Source organism: Nannospalax galili, unplaced genomic scaffold (genome assembly GCF_000622305.1).
Source record: "Nannospalax galili isolate Female #2095 unplaced genomic scaffold, S.galili_v1.0 scaffold155, whole genome shotgun sequence".
Lineage (NCBI taxonomy): Eukaryota > Metazoa > Chordata > Mammalia > Rodentia > Spalacidae > Nannospalax > Nannospalax galili.
In genome coordinates, this window is record NW_008339923.1 from 1,238,326 (window position 1) to 1,258,522 (window position 20,197).

General features: G+C 40.8%; 1 protein-coding gene across 3 annotated transcripts in view; it reads right to left on the minus strand.

Annotated features, from left to right (window-relative positions):
- Positions 1 to 20,197, minus strand: part of Myom1 (myomesin 1) — a 163,970-nt gene that overhangs the window by 30,956 nt on the left and 112,817 nt on the right. For all 3 annotated transcript variants that reach the window (XM_008834616.1, XM_029564280.1, XM_017798566.1), the window contains 4 exons: positions 19,775 to 19,889; positions 3,079 to 3,235; positions 2,084 to 2,190; positions 1,924 to 1,968 (listed from right to left, as the gene is read on the minus strand). In XM_008834616.1, the coding sequence (XP_008832838.1) occupies positions 1,924 to 1,968; positions 2,084 to 2,190; positions 3,079 to 3,235; positions 19,775 to 19,889 (424 nt within the window). The remainder of the gene's footprint in view (positions 1 to 1,923; positions 1,969 to 2,083; positions 2,191 to 3,078; positions 3,236 to 19,774; positions 19,890 to 20,197) is intronic.

Below are 20,197 nucleotides of genomic sequence, written 5' to 3' on the forward strand. Positions count from 1 at the left end.
GTCCAGCTGCACCTAACAGCCATCAGCGCTCTGCCTCGTTATCAAAGAAATCATTCCCAGGGCATGGAAGGGGAAGTGGGTTCCAGAACAGCCATTTTAAATCCATAGCCCCTATGAGAGCTTAGGGAAAGTTCTGGACCTTCTCCCTAGAAAAAATGCACATGTGCAAATATACATGGTTTGGCTCATAGACTTCCATATTTAGAACCATGAAACTCCTGTATTCATAAAAAAGATGTTTAAGTGTTTATTTTTTAAATTTATTTTTATTTTATGTGTACAAGTGTATTGTCTGCATGCATGTGAGTGCACCTGTGTCATGCAACGTCTCAGAGGTCAGAAGAGGGTGTTGAGTTCCCCTGGAACTGGAGTTATGAACAGTTGTTAGTTGCCATGTAAGTGTTGGGAATTGAACCTAGGTCTTCTGCAAAAGCAGTCAGTGCTCTTAACCGCTGAGCCATCTCTCCAGCCCCTTAAATTATTTTTTTAAACCATCTGATAGGCAAAGGAAGGGACACAGGTGTGTCTTTAGAAAAATATCATTGTTGACTGGCAGGTTCTTTAAATGCTTAATTTAAGAGAGTGAAGAGTATTTTACGACTGTTTAGCTTGCTTTCTCAAACTCTAGAGTATGCCTTTCTGGACACATCCCAGAGATCCTATCAGGCCAATGGAACCTTCTGAGTGTTATTTCAGACTTCTTTCTCTTTTCTTAGGTGTCACTGAGGAGTTTAATCTTTTATATGGAATGAGCTTTATTTAAGGGCTTGTAAATAGTTCAGAAGCATTCTTTAGCTGAACACAGCACTCTTACCCTATTTTCCAAGAATATAAAATGTTAGCTTCTGTCTTTAGATTGTCTTTATTTAGACCTTAGAGTCTTCTATTAAGTGCCAACATTATAGATTTGCCTAAAAGCTTATAAATGCATATTTAGAAGGTACACATGTGATTCCGAAATATGTGGCCAAAAATGAAGAACCTAATTTCTCAGATCTCATGCCTTTGTACGCAGCACTGTTCTGTACAATGGAGCCTGGAGTGTCTTCTCTTTCTCTTCTGTCCTTTTTCTTTTCCCTTTTCCTTCCCTCCCTTTCCCCTTTTTTAATCCCTGCTTTCTCTCTTGCTTGCTTGCTTTTTAGTCAGATTTTCACATAGCACAGGCTGGCCTCAAACCCCTTATCCTGTTATGTATTCCAGGACGACTTGAACTTCTGATCCTCTTGCCTCTACTGCTGGATTGCAGATATGGGCCACTATGTCTGGCTTTATGTGGTGCTGGGGAACCAAGGGTTCTGTTCATGCTAGGTGAACATTCTATGACCTGAGCCGCATCCGCAGCTCCATGGGATATTTTTAATAGGTTAGTATCTTGGTTTCTCTGGAGAACAATGGGAAAGAAAAAAGTGTCATTTCTAGAAAGTGCTTCTTAGCTGCTGGCTTGTGATATACATTCTTAAAAGCCTCTCTTTCTTGCTTTCTGCCCTCCCCCCTCCATCTGTCCCTCTCTTTGTCCCTTTGACAGGGTCTATTACCTAGCCTAGACTGGTCTATGAACTCATGATCTCCCTTCCTTTATCCCTAGCTCTTTAAAAAAAGTCTTAGGCCAGGGTGGTGGTACACGCCTTTAATCCCAGCACTCAGGAGGCAGAGGCAGGCGGATCTCTGAGTTCAAGGCCAGCCTGGTCTACATAGTGAGTTCCAGGACAGCTGGTGCTACAAGGAGACCCTGTCTCAAAAGACAAAAAAAAAAAAAAAATAAAATCTTAGGTTCAAAACAGGGTCTTGCCTGGGATCACAAGCCCGTGCCAAGCTAGGCATTAAGCGTCTTCTCTTAACCCCATCAGAGCTGCCTTTTGATGTATCATAGAAGCTGTCCTCTAGTAAACTGCTCAAATATGTGACTGTTTTGGGGACACTTACTTGGGAACTTGTGTTCCTGGCTGAGGGCAAGCAAACGTTTCATTTCTGTAAGGAGAAACAGAAGATATTAAACCTTAACCTACTAAGACAAAGGTCACTGCAGAATAACTGAAACATTAAAGCAACATTAGACTTTAAGTGAACTGATTTTTAAGCTTACCTTCTTCATCTATCAAGTAGCTGGATGCTATCCCATCAGTGTCTGTTACGTCACAAGAATAAAGACCCAAGTCATCTGTCCCGAGGTCTTTGAAGGTCAATTTTGTCCTTCAAAACAAAATACTTTTCTTGGAAATGAATCTATGCAAAGTCTATGGGTCTGTGACTCTCCCCATCTCTGAGAACTCAAGGTCTATGGGTCTGTGGTTTTCCCCATCTCTGAGCATGTGACACTCCATTGTGGAACGCTTGTCCTCTCCCCCTGCTGAGCTAAAAATTGCTGGCTCTTGGTGTCTCAGGTTAAATGTCATTTCCACTAGGAAAACTTTTTTGGCCTCTCACAGGATGAGGGGAGGGGGAAGCAGGTACAGATACCTCCTATCCTTAAGCTATGCTGCATATTGAACACATATCCCATAAAAAGATATTTTTCTGATTAGCCCTTGCTGGGGAATCTTTTTTCTCCCATAGGGCAGAACTTGCTGCAGGTGACTCTGGGTGCTTCTGTGTCATCCCTGAACTTCCCTATTTATACTGTACTGAATTACCCCACAGTGTAACCCCTATGCCTTCAGAGTTAAGTTCCTGCTCTGCTTTCTGTTGTATCCCTAGCACCCAGCAGCTTATCTGGAACATAATATGTCAAGTTAATAAACAGATAGATAGTCTAGTTCATTGTGTTGGTAAGCTTTATCTCTAGTCTTGAGATCATCTCAGATCAATCAAACATTTACATGTTAAGTGAAAAAACTGAAGGAAAAGTTTATAGTTTGTCTTGTCTTTAAACAAATGTGTTTTGCTTTAAGAACTTTGGAAGGGACATTGGAGGGACAATTATTTTAAGGTTTACATTGGTTCTGACTTTTTATAATACCAGTTATAAAATACATATGACTTCATCTTCTTAGTCCAAGAAATTCAAATAGAAAGCAAGAAGCTTACTTTATGTTCCTGTGGTGAAAAGGCATGCATGATTAGGATGAAGACACTCCTTACTTAGTGCCTTTACTTTCGACGTCTAATCGCGGAGAGTCCTCAGTAGGTACATAATCCTTAGACCAGACGAATTCTGACTTTGGAGTCATCTGATCACACTCAAAGTTCAAGGAAATGACTCCATCATCATCCACATTTACAACAACTTCTTTGGTACCTAGAAGACAAAAAAGAAGGCGCTGGAACTTTGTGATAGAAATCAAGCAAGTAAGAATTCTTTTGTTGGGATGCCTAGCCTTAGAGCAAGGCCCTGAGCCCGGGCCAGGACCAGGCACCCAGTGTCCACTGCAATTTAACTTCTCTACTGTAACATAGAATTAAATGAATTTGCCATGTTTCCTATGTAGAATCAACAGCATGGCCAGCATTGTTTGTCTAGAACTGAGGATAAATTGATTGAAATGACTGATGGCACAGTTACAGGAATGGATTTGGCTGTCAATGGGGACAAGGAAACCTCGGGCAAAGGAAAACAGAATGGCCCTATCAGGATTTTTGCTTCAGTAAGTCCTATACCCAGTAGGTCACCAGATAATTATATATATAATTTCAAGGAAAAGCAAAGAGAAAGTGTTGCCTATATTTACTCAAAGTTCCAAGTCATTTTTGAAGGAAGAGTATATGAGAAAAGCTGGGTGTGTCATGCACGCCTTTAATCCCAACACTTGGGAGGCAGAGGCAGGCTGATCTCTGTGAATTTGAGGCCAGTCTGGTCTACATAGTGAGTTCCAGGCCAGTTGGGGCTGCAGGGAGACCCTGTCTCAAAAAGACAGACAGACAGACACACACACACACTTCCTCCATTCATCCTAATCAATTTACAGATGTCCATCTAGATTAGAATGATAGTAACCTAAAAAACACTACTGAACAGTATTAAATTTTAAATGGAAATGAATTTTAAGAGATCCAATGTTTTAAGATTAGTTTTGGGGTTTTGAAAGAAAACAATTTAGAGTTATTTTATTTTTGAGATTTGTAATAAATTGCACCTGCATCTAATACAGTAATTTAAAGAGTTCATGCGGCATATGAAACATCTGCGTCTGTTCCAAAATCCAGTTTGAAAGAAGCAAATATTTTCAATTTATGCTAATTCAATTGTAAGCTTAAACATGTTCTGTTTTAGTACATTAGGAAAATTAATTTAGTTTCAAAAAACTTATTTTTAAAAATCACCAAGAAACTTTCCTATAGATATTTTTAAAAGGAATGACATTTCATGTATCATAAAAGTCCAACATCCTGGGGTATTGTGCAATATAATATGTCGGTGGGGAAAAACAAGTTGTGAAAAGTCCCCCGAGGGGAAGTTCAAGATGAAACTGAGTCCTGATATTGAGTGATTGAGGATCTTGAATCCTGAGCCTGGCAGCTGATCTAATTTGTGTTCTTACTGATGTCAGTGTATGCTTCAACACACACACACACACACACACACACACACGCGCGCGCGCGCGCGTGTGCACACAACACAAATTTTGTATATACCTCCAAAAATTGGCCATTAACACGTATAAAGTGTAGAGAACACTAGTTCTAGAAGATTTAAAAAAAATCTTTTTCAAACAAATGGTTATTATATTGGACTCATAGATAACCTGAAATCATGACCAATTAAATGCTTAGTTGTTCCTTAAGTGAGAGATCTACAGGCTGGAGCGAAAGCTTAGTGGTTAAGAGCACTTGCTGCACTTGCAGAAGATCTGAGTTCATTTCCCAACACCCACATGACTACGACCACCTGTAACTCCAGTTTCAGGGATCTAACGCTCTCTCTGGTCTCTGTGGGCACCAGGCACATATGTGGTATACATACATACATACGTGCAGACAAAATACTCATATACATAAAATAAAAATAAATACATCTTAAAACATATCTGCCATGTGGTATTTATGAAGTTGTAGGTCATACCTAATTCCTGTTCCTGATAGCAAATGACTGATCCTCATGCTTCACTATTCTAGAATAAATGTTGAACCAATGTTTTATTGGAACTTAAAAGACTAACACAACTGAGGAATATTTGGGCTTAGGCACTATTACAACACACAGTTTTCAGGAGTCACTGTGAGACTATAAATTCAACATTGTTTTTATCTCTAGATTACTATGGAAAGGAAAGAAGTGATGGGTGTTGACTAAACCCTTTGCTTTACGTGTAATATCTGTTTTGCAAGCATGATCAATGGTCTTGCCTGCAATGCTTTTTCAAAGACAGTGAATCACTCATATGCTTGCTGTTTATTATGTCAAAGACATGACTTGTTTCCAAAACACAGTTTTACTCAGGTAAAAAAAATCTTGATTTTTCTCTCTAAAGCTGAAGATTTGACTTTTGTATGAAGACACCAAACACTGAAAGAATATGAACAATTCCATTAGCTTTGCCTTTCTTTCAGTTCTGTAGGTAACCTTTACACTGTTAACATTTTACCCATTTTTGGGACCTAGCCTCAAACCAAGAAAATAAGACAAAACCCCCAAACCCTGTGTCTTCAGGAGCCAGTGCTGATGTGCCAAAGTTCACTCTGCCAGTTCTGCATGCACATTGGGGAATTCCACACTGTCAAATGGAATCTATTTATACTTCACAAGCAACAATTCTGACATGCCTAATTGGCTGGCTTCCTCAGCAGATTAAACTGAGTAAAAAGGGAAGCTACCACTGGCAGGTACATTGAGAATATAGAAAACAACAGCAAGAGGGAAGATGGTGAAGCCAGGTTCCAGGCATGAACCCATTATTCAATGGAGGGGCAAGTACCGTCTCACCCCATAGGGACATCAGTATATTGTAACACTGTGCTTGCTGTAAGTTTGGTACTTATGGCTCTGAGCCTTACAGAAAAGCTAAATAAGGCTCAGTGTACTGCGTCAAAAAGTATTTACAGAAGGGGCTGGACAGAGCTCAGTGCTTAGTAGCACTGGCTGCTCTTTCAGAGGTTCAGTTCCCAGCATCCACATGGCAGCTAACAATCATCTGTAACTCCAGTTCCAGGGGATTCAATGCCCTCTTCTGACCTCTGTGGGCACTGCCTGACATGGGTGCACTTACATACATGCAGGCAACTCACTCATACAGATAAAGTAAAAATAATAAGCAAAATACTTTTAAAAGTATTTACTGAAGTATATAATCTCTTCAAACAGAATTTTATCAAAAGGCACTAAAATAAAAATTAAAGTTTTTATGCATTAGCAGTAAACTCAGGGAAAGAACAATCGGGTATTTAAAGGTATATTTTGCTCAGTTATTATTTATTTATTTATATTATTTTTGTGGTGCTTAGGATCAAGCCCAGGGCAGGTTTCTTTTTTAAAAATAACTTATTATTATTATTATTATTATTATATATTTTTGTCTTTTTGAGACAGGGTCTCCCTGTAGTCTTGCTGACCTGAACTCACTATGTAGATCAGGCTGGCCTTGACTCACAGTGATCTGCCTGCCTCTGCCTCCTGAGTGCTGGGACTAAAGGCGTGCGCCACCACGCCCAACTAATTTATTATTTTTATTTTATGTGTATGCGTGCATTGCCTGCATGTAGGTAAGTGCACCCATGTCATGCAATGCCCGCGGTGGTCAGAAGAGGCTGTCAGATCCCCTGGGACTGGAGTTATGGACAGTTGTTAGCTGTCACGTGGGTGCTGGGATTCAAACCCGGGTCTTCTGCAAGAACAACCAGTGTTCTTAACCGCTGAGCCACTGAGCCGTCTCTCCAGCACCCCAGGGCAGGTTTCTGAATGACCATATTTGGTACCAGACAAAAGTACCTTGCAGGTCAGGATGACCCTGCTTCGTTGACGTCCTAGTTAACTCTGTAGCACTGAGAGAAGAAGACAGAGCTAATTCACTGAAGTACTATGGAAAATTAACTTATCTATAAAGTAACTGGTGATCTTTTATTAAAATATTAAGTGAAATGGAAGATGTGGTTTTCCTTTCAATCAAATATACTATTCTTAAATCCCAAGCAATATATGTCTCTACCTTAGCCTATCAGTCTTATGTCATTACCTTGTAAGTAAGATTCTAAGAAATATGGTCTTCTAACTTTTAGAAGGGAACATGTTTGTTCTTAGTCTTAGACTAAAATTCATAACTTAAAAAGCAAGTAATTTCTAGGAGAGACAATGTGTAGGAATTGATCAGCTCGTATTGGAGAGTTTTCCTTGTCCACACAGCTTTTCTCGATCAATTATGTCAGATTAGCCTGTGGATACAATGACGCAGGAGTAGAAAAGAGCAGTATGAAGATTTCTTCAACTTTTGCAAATATAATTGTACCTGTGATGGATGCTAGTGATCGATTTATTTAAATAAATTAACAATAAAGAGAATACGAAAACAGCTGAAACTATATGAGGGTACTGAAGTTTTAAAGATCAGAACTGTGGCTAGAGAGATGGTTCAGGGGTTAAGTACTTATTGGTTTTGCAGAGGACTGGAGTTCAGTTCCCAGCACCCACATGGCAGTTCACAACTGCCTGTATCTCCAGTTCCAGTATATCTTCTTCTGGCTCCATGGGCACCAGGCAGGCTCTAGGTACATGTACATACATACAGGCAAAACACACACATAAAAAAAGCAAATCTTAAAATCAAAACTTATTTTTTATTATTATTATTTTATGTGTATGAATGCTGCATGTATGTAAGTGTACCTGTTTCATGCAATGCCCTCGGAGGTCAGAAAAGGGCATTGGATCTCCTGGAACTGGAGTTACTGATGGTTGTTAGCCACCATGTGGATGCTAGGGGCTGAACTTGGGTCTGCTGCAAGAGCATCTGGTGCTCTGAACTGCAGAGCTGTCTCTCCAGCCCTGTTTAGCACTGTTTAAAATAGTACCTTTCTAATCTGTCACATGAATTATAGTGTTGACATAGTCACACTCTTTAAAGTATTTAATGATAATATTGGTGATGGGAAATTAAACAGAAATTTCCTTTGGGGGAAAAGTGGACCCTCCCTTTATTCTGGGCTTACAAAGAGAGAAAAATGGCATTTCCGGAAAATACTTGTTTGTTGTAGTCCTGGGGATGGAATCTTGAACCTTGTATGAGTTAGAATAGAACTCTACAACTGAGCCACATCTCTAGACAACAAAGAATAAATGTGAGGAAGCAAGAGTTTAAAGCAAAATAGCTCTTGGGAAATTTAGAAGTAGGTGAAACTATTTTAAATATTTTATGACTTATTTATTTAGTGTGTGTGTGTGTGTGTGTGTGTGTGTCCGTCCTTGTATGCATGCATGCACGTGACACAGCATGTAGGTGGAAGTCAGAGGACAAGTTGTAGGACTCAGTATTCTCCTTTTACCATGTGGATCCCAGGGATCAAACTCAGGCCATTAGGCTTGGCGGCAGGTGCGTGCCTTCACTCACTGAGTCATCTTGCCCACCCAGGCGAAATATTTTAAAAATAAGTGTTGCATTTTCTTGTATGTGGATGTGTTGGATTATAGATTTTTATTTTTATTTATTATTTTTATTTTATGTGTATGAGTGTATTACCTACATGTAGATAAGTGCACCTGTGTTGTGCAACGCCTGCAGAGGACAGAAGAGGCCATCAGATCCCCTGGAACTGGAGTTACGGACAGTTGTTAGCTGCCATGTGTGTACTGGGATTTGAACCTGGGTCTTCTGCAAGAACAACCAGTGTTCTTAATCGCTGAGCCATTGCTCCAGCCCCAGATTATAGATTTAATATAAAGAAGGAGTATATTCCTTTATCTGGAGAACCCAATTTTTCTACTTATTAAAAATCTTAAAATGTTCCTTAAATAAAGTACACTGGATACATTCTGGGCAAAAATTCCATTGTGATTTTATAAGGATACATGATATTTAAATGGATGATTCCTTATATAATGGCTTAGGAAAATCAAGACCACTGTCTTAATCTATAAAGCAATGGCCATCTTTGTAACACACTCTGGCTAACATTCTAGTCAGTGCCCTGTGGAGATCAACTTGTGTGGTTGTCAGAGAGAAAGCCCAAGAGAAAAGTACAGCTGCAACATTTTCAAATTTTTATTTTTAAAATGTCCCAGCGTTCAACTGAGTTTCTGCCAACAGCTCAACTACCATCAGTGAGTTCATAACTGAAGTATGATGAAAGTCTAAGGAGACACAGTCTCTAACATGGATTTAATGTGGGATCAAAATGGTTCAGATACTCAAATTGGCAACATGCAGGTTTGATGTTCTGCTATCAAGGAAAAGGACAGTCTGCTGTCAAAGGACATCTAGGTGACAGGCCGGCCCACTTGCCCACCAAGCTAGGCTGGAAAAGGGAACCAGAGTTTGTCACAACTTAGAATTTTTCAGAACAACTTTTGAATCTGTTCAAAAATATGGAGAATTCAGTTGGCATCTCAGGAGATTTGGGTAGAGAAAATTAAAGATTTTTGTTGGCCTGACAAAGATTTAAGAATTGTGCTGAGGCTGGAGAGGTGGCCCAGTGGTTAAGTGTGTATACTGTCTTCGCAGAGGACCAGAGTCCAGTTCCCAGCACCCACATTGAGCAGTTCCCAGCTGCCTATAATTCTAGTTCCAGGGGATACTATACCTCTTCTGGATCTCACAGGCACCTGTATTCAAGTGCACACCCCCCTCATACACATAATTAAAAATGAATCTTTTAAAAAGAAAAGTTATTTCTAGTCAGTTATTCAACCTATAAAAATCTTTAATTCAGATACAGGGTTATCTGCTTTCACAGAGGGCAGTAGCCCTCCAGACATCAGGACCCCTAGTATGGAGCGGGCTAAGATGTGGTCCAGGGATAGCATGAACAACTTGAGAATTAAACCCATCCCACTTTTCTCTTTTCTCAAAAATAAAATTAAGAATTATTTAAAAGCTGAAATCTCAGCGAGCTGTTCACCTTCCTATACAACTCTAGCCGATATAATGCTCATATGGTTTACAATCTTTTACATAAGCATTAATACAGGCTTTAATTTTATTTGTCCTTCTCCATGTTGCATGTATATGCCCACATGTATGAGGCTTAAAAAACTATAAAGAAGAACAGAGAACTCAAATAATGGTGAACTGCTGTAATCAGTTACATGTTCCTTGTGTTCACAATGATAGTTGACTGGCTCATCGCCTTGATGCCCACTTTGTTGCCTCTACTGGACCTTCTTTTCCTAGCATACCAGGTCATAAATTACAAGGTATCTAGGGATAAGGGCACATGCTGATGCTACAAAGCAAGAGTCATACTGGTCAAAACAGGGCAGTTAGTGTTTAAATATGGAATATCCCTTATAGGCTTCTGTGGTTATGCTAGTAGTACTAATTTGGAAAGTCCTTGAAACCTTAGGAGGTGGGGCCCAGTTGGAGGAAGCAGGCCTCTGAGAATAGTCCCCATCCCTTTCCTTGCTGCTTCCTGTCTGTCATATGCCCTCTTTTCCATGATGAACCAAAACATGTGGAACCATGAGCTAAAATAAATCTGTCTTCCTTTTAAAATGTCAGACATTTGTCACAGTGATGAGAACACGATCTCAACACAGTAGGACTTTTTATCATTTAATAGGCTACTATTTAATATATCAGGTGTAATGCTAAGCTCTCAGTGTATAGACAGAAAGAACATGACCCCATTTTGAAGGTGCCAGAGTCTATTGCATACTTCTCAAGACTGATTTCAGACTACAGTTACCCAAGGAGTTAGGCAAACAAAAAGAAAACATCTTCTGATCGCTCTGGAGTAGAGTGCACATCAGTATTTTCAAAGTTCCTGGCATGACTCTAATGCAAAACCAAGGGTAAGTACTATGCTAGGGAGTGAGAGACCGGGAGCAGATACAAGTGCGGTCTTCTAAATTAGCCAGTAGAATTCATCTTTCAGTCATCCTGGCCTCCTGCCTCAGAATCCTTTAGGTCTCGACCATGAGGCCTTTGCCCACATTTGCCTTCTCAGCCTGACTAGGGTCTGGGTCAGTTAAGGTTTAGACAATGGTACTGTAATGTGCCCTTGGTTACAGGTTGTTAACTGATTCCCAACTCATTCCCCTTTTGGAAGTGGGTTCTCCTAGCCTGCCCTGCTGCTTGTGCCCAAGTTCTAGCTTTCTGTTGCCCAGCTCCTGCTTGGGGCTCGGCTTGGTGTCTGGGTTCTGCCCATCACATTCTCCCGCCTGCTGCTCTGTTCCTCCGCTAAGAATACCTACATGATGTGCTGCCAACCTGCTGACCTCCAGATTATCTGCCAGCTCAGATCAGGCAGGTCTCTCTCTCTCTCTCTCTTATCCTATCTGATCTGACTCACCTGACCTCCTCCTCCATTGTGAGTGTGATGCAATCAAGCACAGATATGGCTTTTAATGTATCAAACATTAAGCAGAGAGTGTCTTCTTAGGTACTGCCAAACCTACACCAAATAATTTTAGCTTATTCTATATGCAGACTTCTTTAGCTAAAGGATTTCTTGGGGAAGCATGACAGGTACACTTAGTCCATTGTCTGGGTCCTTATTACCAACACAATGAGACTTTGCAGTGGTGGCTGGACAATATCTGCCTGCATATTCTTTGACTTCAAAGGGAAACCAGTGATCCTACTGACTCCTATGGATTAAGTTAACTTTTAACTGGAATTCCATTACACTTAAGGTATCTTGTTAGATGTATTTGTGGTGTGCTGTTACATGATAAGCTTTATTTTCTACCTAAAAATGTAACAATGTATCCCAAATAGAGGTATTCTTTTTTTAAAAAAGGCTAAAGATTTATGTGATCAAAAGAGAAATCATTTTTCTGAATCAATGATGCTAGTTTCACATCCCAAATCTTGAATTGGTAACATTCCTGCCCTTCCTCTTGCTATTCAGTTTAACAAAAACAAATGGGTAAAAGTAATACACTGATACTTAGTAAAATGAATAAATATAGTCAATTTTAGGTAACATATAAGTTTTGTTTTACAGGGACTTGCAAAATCTTGAATTCTAGTTTATAGTCTATTTGACTGTGGAGATTATTTTATGACTGTCTACCCTAGCTCTCATCACACCATGCTGTAACAAGTCTGTTCTTTCTGCTGTAGGCCTACTGTGTGGTACACTACTCTCAGGGCCCACAGGACACCTGGTATGTAGGAGCAGCTCAGGAAATTCATGTTGCAAGAGTGAACATGCCTGCTGCCTATAGAACAAGTCTGAAACGTCATTGGAGTTTTGGTGTTCCTGCACAGGGAAGCATTTCACTGTGTGCTCCCAAGATTCTTTCTTAAACTGTGAGCCAGTGCTTCCCAGTGGGTTGATCTGGGGTTGCCGAGTGTATCCATGTTTGCAGTTGTTGCTTGGAGTTATAGTCCAGGAACGAGATGGCCATAAAAATGTCTTTTTGGTGCCGATTCCAAAACAGTGGCATAAAGCTCTCACCCAGGAAGTCACTAGCCTACCCCCAAGAGATAGCTTTGCTAATGTCACACCTGGCAGCTTGCCACTCTGAAATCAGAAATCTTCTGTAAGCAGGTTGGGGACCTTCAGAGAGGGTGCTTTTGATTTGCCCATGACTAGGTGGGGATTTGACTCACACATCTGAATGATCTCCCAAGGGTAAATAACTGCAAATGGGTCTTTGCACATATGAATTTGGCACCTTTATTATCCACACAGCTTACAACTGCAGGGTCTGATTCTTATAAGATTAAATGTCCTGGTGTCTTTGTGGGTTTCCTTTTTTGTGTAATTGTTCCTAGTACCATGGAATCTTACAAAGGTTACTATTGTGTTCCCCAGGGGTTCTGGTTCCTCCAAGAGGTGAGGCCTGCTGTGGAGAACTGACTGTGGAGAGTTGGCCACGAAAGGAGGGGCTTGTGCACCATCTTGGGACAGGAGCAGCGAGCCACCAGGAACCCACGGTGCTGGTGGGTGTGGAGGCGGGTGTGGAAAAAAAAAGATGGCCCTGGTGTCTCACCAGTGTAGCAAGAAGGGACATTTACTTTAATTCAGATACAGGGTTATCTGCTTTTACCGACCCAGAAAGAGCCTGCGGGCTCCAGATGCATAGGGGAATGCTAGTGGTGTCTATGGGTGTGCCATGGGAGCAGTGTGGTATGGCGGGCACTGAGCTGTGGCAGAGAGCTGGGCGGCTCGGTGCTGAGTGGTGTGGAGCTAGGCACTGGGTGTTCCTTTCATTGTAAGTCACTCCCCCCCATGATGATGATGATGATAATAATAAATGTACATAAAGATATGCTATATGGTTTGCCTGATAGTGCAAGAGACCCAGAGAGAACTCTGGCAACAAAATTGGCATAGTCTGGCCCAGATAAAAGAACTGGGGATGTGGGTCTGGGAAAGCAGTGCTGTTCCCGCTGCCTCTATGGCTGGTCAGCTGGGCTCTGATTCCCAAATCCAGGAGCAGCTGCCAGGAACCCAGGGGGGAAGACAATCAAACCCCATAGGCTTAATGGGGTTAGTGATAGTCACATGGGTTATACAATGGATTATAAAATCTGTAACTAAAAAGAGGCCAGCCATGCAGAAGCATGGGCCATAGCTATGTGGGGATATGTTGTGGGTATGTGAAGATTTGTTAAAGGTTACCCAAAGGCTAGAAAAACTTTTACCCTCAAACAGAGTGCCCAGAGAGGGGGCAAAGACATTTTGCATAATAAAAGATGTGCCCCAGGCAGGGGAAGCTGAAAAGGCTAGGGAGGTCCTGGCAGATCCAGTTGCAGAGCTTTAACTTGTGTAAGGTCCAAGGACTCAGAGAAAGAGACAATAATAAAAAAGAAAATGACCTAAAAATAAAAGTAGCTAAAGCTGCCCCTCAGATTCAACCATTGATACAAAAGGGAAAAAAAGCTAACAGTGCTGTAGCTAGGAAATACTCCATACTAGAACTGTTAAAACTAGGAAAAACTTACAAATAAGCCACATGGCTTGGGAGAGTATGGGACATGGGAGCAAATGATGTCAGTCTAAGTCCTTCAGAAGCTTCACAGCTGAGTTATATAACCACCCATCCATCTTTGCGATATACGCTGTTCAACCTAGGCCAATGCAGGGGGGAGCAGTCCTTAATGGGGTGGCTGGTTGAAGGCAGTAAAGATACCTGGTCATCACCAAGGGAGACTAACATGATTACCAGGGGCTGGAGGACTATAAAGGAGGGGCAGGCATTAGAGAACTAGGTATAAGAAAAGCAATATATGATGCCCAGTTCACTGGGCCAGAAAAGACTGTGTTCACCAGAGATATGAAGGAAAACTTAATTCAACTGGGACCTCGAGAATGGTATGGGGCTTTAATGGTTTTACACCTTCAATGGGACAGGATCTTTGTGAAGTGAGACAGGCTTTGGCAAATCTAAATGATTCTGACTGGCATGTAAAACATGTCTTTAAATATAGCAGAACACCCTATAAGAGATATAAAAAAGACAAAATTGAAGAAATGCTTCACTTGGGTTACTTGAAGACAAATGTGGTAAGACTTATGTCAAGCCCAAATTCCTGGAGAAAAAACTGATAGAAAACCAAATTCGGTACTAAGGCATTTCTGGAAGGCCTTAAAACCAGAAGAACAGTTTACAAAAGGCATTCAAAGAATAAAAACTGTCCCAGAGGTGGTTAAGCATCCACAAGGATTAAATAAGATGTATTTTTCTTCTGATAAAGGCTATACTAGGGGCGGAAGTAGGTTTTCCTACCAAATTCTCCCCCAGCAACCTGGTGTGGTCAATGGGAAGATGACAGATGTGGCTAGTCAGGAGGCAGACATAGGGCCTGCCTGACTCAGAGAACCAACAAGCACAGTGGGGACAGGAGAAGCCCCATCTCCTTAGCCCAGTGCAGGGTCAGGCAACTGGAGCCAACACCTATAAGTGTATCAAGAATGAAAAAATACAAAGAAACTCCATGTAAAATCCCCCAAGTGTGAAATGACTCCAAAGGGAAAACTAAAAACAGTAAAGAGCTAACCACATTAATGCCTCATACCCATGCTATAGTACCTAACAAGGATCTATGGAGAAAACAATACAAATGGAAAAAAACCTTTCCATGCTATGTGAGACCTTATCTATGATTGATTTAATATAATGTTAACCTTCCTTCGAGTGTTTCATAGATGTAAGACTCATTTGAAAGATACCTGAAGAAGCAAAGGCCAGCTATAGCTGTAAGATTCTTCGGAGTTTTATGGTTGGGTAAGATGAAGACAGAGACTCCCAAACTATACAACTGTTAAGAAAATCTACAGTACCGGGGTGGATTGCACCCTATGAGCTGTTGGTCAGAGAGATCCTAGAGGTCCTCAAATTCACCAAGGCTATTGCCATTAATGTCAGTTGTATACTAGAAAGGTCAGTAGAGCCATGTTGCTGAAGACACTGCATGTTGTGAGCATGGGAGAAGAGGAGATGGAACTGAGACTAAGCCAAAACACTCCATGCCACTGGATGGATGATGTTCATATTTCCAGAAGAAACTATGCAGATGGTTCAAGGATTTCCTATGATTCTACTCAATGATGGACTCTGCGTGCTGCACACTATAGACATGCCAAACAATACCTGCAAGTGCAATAATGGCTCGACCAACATATGTGCAACTGACAAATTTCTAATTGGATAAGGCCCGCTCCTAGGGGTGGAACACACATCTGGTGCTGTAGACCAGGCCAATGCCTTCTGTTGAGAAAGGCCACAGGCCCTAGTGGGGAAGCCATCACAAGTATACTGTTTAATGAATGTAACACCTACTGGGATATCTTCTAGGCATTTGTATTTACATTCATGTTTGTTTAAATGTGTCTACTTCCTTCCATTTGTCTTTATAGTAGACTAAACACCACTGAGATAGATAGACCAATGGCCACGGATTAAAGACAAATAATGGGGAAGCCCAAGAAGTCACTATCTCGCCACAATACAAGAGAGATCGCCCTATATCTGTCACTCCCTCCAAGGCTCAGGGACCTTAGCGGAAGATTGGCAGAAAGATTGTAAGAGTAGAAGAAAGGGGTGGAGTGTGTTCCCCAGGGGTTCTGGTTCCTCCAAGGGGGCAGGGCCTGCTGCAGAGAATTGACTGTGGAGAGTTAGCCATGAAAGGAGGGGCTTGTGGCACCATCTTGGGATGGGAGCAAGGAGCTGCCAGGAACCTGTAGCCTGCACCACCAGGTGTGGAGAATGTGTGGAGGGGGGTGTGGAGAAAAAAGATGGCCCTGGCGTCTTACCTGTGTCACAAGAAGGGGCATTTACTGACCCAGGATGAGACTGTGGGCCCAAGATGTGTGGGCGAATGCTAGCAGTGACTATGGGTGTGCTGCAGGAGTGATGTGGTATGGCGGGCTCTTGAGCTATGGTGCAGAGCTGGGTGGCCTGGAGCTTACTGGCGCAGAGCTAGGCACTGGGTGTTCCTTTCGTTGTAAGTCACTCCCCCTCCTATGATAATAATAAATGTACATAAAGATATGTTATATAGTTTGCCTGATAGCACAAGAGACCCAGAGAGAACTCTGGCGACACTATGAACAGTGGTATTCTCTGCTATGCTTGTAAAGAAGGTCACGTTTGTCAGACACATACCTACTAAATAGTTATGTGTAGCTAAAAACAGTTATGAAGAAATAGGTTGAAATGGGTAGACTGTTCCTCAAAGGATGAACCATTTATATTTTTTAAGTAACATGTAATAAGACTTTTTTACATTTACAGTTTTTCTCATCAGAAGTATAACATTATGTATTTGCTCTGCAAAACCCTAAGACTAGAATGAACAAAAACTTAAAAATAACTGGCTAATATTTCCTACCCATTATTGTTATCAGTGCTTCCTTTTATATAACTTTGATGAACTAAAATAAAACATAAAAAATATAAATCAAATGAGATAAAATAGTTACTACTATATAGTAATAGGAAACTATGTGGACAATGACCACTATAAACTTTGTTTTCCTAATAAAGGAGAAATTGTCTTCTCTGGTTCAGCCTTGAACCTAGTAGTGAGGGCTGCCTCAGCTCTATAGAGTATTCACATAGGACTGTTAGTTTAACCCATGGGTCAGCTTGTGGGCTCAATCTGACTTGTTGCCTTTCTGTACATGGCCTACAAGCCAAGAATACTTTTCATATTTTTAAACCAGCTTTTAAAAAATTAAGGTGTGATGGTGCACACCTTTAATCCCAGCACTTTGGAGGCAGAGGTAGGTGAGTTCAAGACCAACCAGACCAACCAGGACTACATAGAGAAACCTTGTCTTAAAAACAAAATAACAACAACAAAAATGAATAAACAGGCTGGAGAGATGGCTCAGTGGTTAAGAATGTCTACTGTTCTTTCAGAAGACCTGAGGTCAGTTCCTAGTATCCATGTTGGGTTGGCTCACAGCTGTAACTTCAGCTCCAAGGAATCCTTTATCTCTGACCTCTGTCTGCAGGTGCCTGCACTTACTCACACATATACACAGATACACACACATATGTATAAATTAAACAAACAAACAAAATCCAGCTGCAAAAGGTATGGGGAAGTAATTCAGAATTCAAATTTTATAATGTATAGTATGCATGATATTACATGATGCATGTATATAATGCACATAAGTAGTTTTATTGGAGCATGTTCATGCTTGTTAATGTATTTATCTATGGCTACTTTCATGCCTTGGCAGGGCTAAAGAAATCTTGACAGGGACCACATGGCTATGAAATTGAAAGCATGTACATTCCCTTCATAGAATGTTGGCTGACCACCAGTTTAACTTCAGAGATGCAATTATTTATATACATCATCTGTTTAAGGGTTGTGCCTGATCCTGGGATATTCCAGCTCCCTCTGTGATTGGAAAATATCTTATCAGGGCTACAGGCCAAGATATAATAAAAAGAGCTTCCCAAGGATGCGTGCCTGGAAAAGTTGTTCCAGGTAGCAGAAGCTGGCTCTGAGTTCTCTATTTTTAGGTAATAACCACAACAACCCCAGCACCATACCAAACTTGTCTAAAGTTATACTTATTGACTATCCAGATCCCAGATGGTATACCTATGAGTTTGAGAAGGGAAAGGTAGGTTAAATGGGACTTCACTACCTTTTTTTTTTTTAGAATTATAAATCAGAGTTGGGAGTGGTGGGACATGCCTTTAATCTCAGCACTTGGGAGGCAGAGGCAAGCAAATCTCTGTGAGTTCAAGGCCAGACTGGTCTACATAGTGAGTTCTAGACCAACTGGAGTTACAGGAAGACCTTGTCTTAAAAAGACAAAAAAAATTATAAATCAAAATTTATTATTAGTAGCACATAAAGACAGCACCACGAGAGGGGACAAGAACTATAAAAGGAGACAAAAATATAATACTATTGAAATTAAATAGGTATTATTCGCAACTGCTAGATTGTTATATATTAAGATATTAATGACAATCCTTAAGTAAAATAATATTTAAAACAGCACACTAGGGGCTGGAGAGATGGCTCAGTGGTTAAGAGCACTAACTGCTCTTGCAGAGGACCCAGGTTCGATTCCCAGCACCCACATGGCAGCTAACAATCATCTATAACTCCAGTTCCAGGGGATCCGATGCCTTCTTCTAACCTCTGAGCATTGCACGATGTGGGTGCACTTTCACACATGCAGGCAACACATTCATATACATAAAATAAAAATAATAAATAAAATATTAAAAAATAAAATAGTCCAGTAAAGTGTATATATATTATAGTTAACATTAAAGTAGACAATGATGGAGAAACTGAAGAGAAAAGAGACAAAACTCACATAGAAAATAAATGGCAGATATAAGTACTACTTATCAGCATATTGATGTAAAATATAAGTAGATTAAGCACTCCCATTGAAAGCCAAAAATTGGTAGGATGGATTAAATGACCCAAGTGTATGATGTCTAGAAGAAACACAGTTTGATTCAAAGATACAAATAGGCTGATAGTCAAAGAATGGAAAATAATAACCACCAAAAGAAAGGTAAATGAGTTAGACTAACAGTAAAATAAATTAAATACAAGATCATTACTAAAGAGGAAGAATTTTTCAATATGTAACATGTCTATCACCAAGTTTTAATCAATATTCACTTTAAAACACAGCCACAAATTGCAAGAAACAAAAAGTCATTAGACTTGAAGGGAGAACTGGACCCTCCAATAATGGCTAGACTTTAAATTTATGTCCATGATGGTTAGAAAAACTAAACATAAAGCTATAGAGAGCTTGAGAACAGCACAAACTAACTGACTTAGAAAATACCCAAGAACATTCTACTCAGCAGCAGCAAAATATACAATCTTTTCAAGGATGCATCACGATTGGAATGGAATAATATGAACAGTTGTGTGCCAACAAATCAGGTAACTAGATGAAATGGACAAAGTTCTAGAAAAACACAAACTACTAAAATGGCTAGAAGAACAGAAAAATTTTTTTGAGACAGGGTCTCCCTATAGCCACAGCTGGCCTGGAACTTGCCATGTAGACCAAGTTGGCGTTGCTCACACTGAGATCTGTCTGCTTCTGCCTCCTAAGTGGTGGGATTAAAGGCATGCACCACCATACCCTGTGGACTTCAGTATCTTAAACAGATGAAATCATTTTTTTCCTAGTGTTTGGCTCAAACCAAGGCCCTTGGCATGCTAGGCAAGTGTTCTACCACTAAGCTACACTCCCAGCCAGTCATGAATCTTAGGAAAAAGTAAGCACCCACCTGGACGGGTTTCTGCCACCACAGGGCCAGCGAGGTCAGAGGGCTTGCCGACACCTGCCTGGTTGATGGCACGGACACGGAACACATAGCTGACTCCCTCTTTGAGGCCTTGCACCTAGAAAAAGCAGGTGTAGAAGCAATGGGTGACTTTTGTCACAAGCAGATGTGTTCCTCCACTGTAAGAACCATCTGGTTTCACAGCACCAAGGAACTAGCGCTTGTGCTCTAGAGCTGGCTCTGTGATAGTCAGGTGGCTTTGACTTGAACTCTCTTCTTTGTGGACCAGTTATTAGTAGATGTAAATCTACTAATAAGATCCCCCTAGGATCCCCCTCCAAGTCTGACATCTCTCTTAGATCATTTAAGAGCTTCCAACATCTCACACACACACACACACACACACACACACACACACACACACAC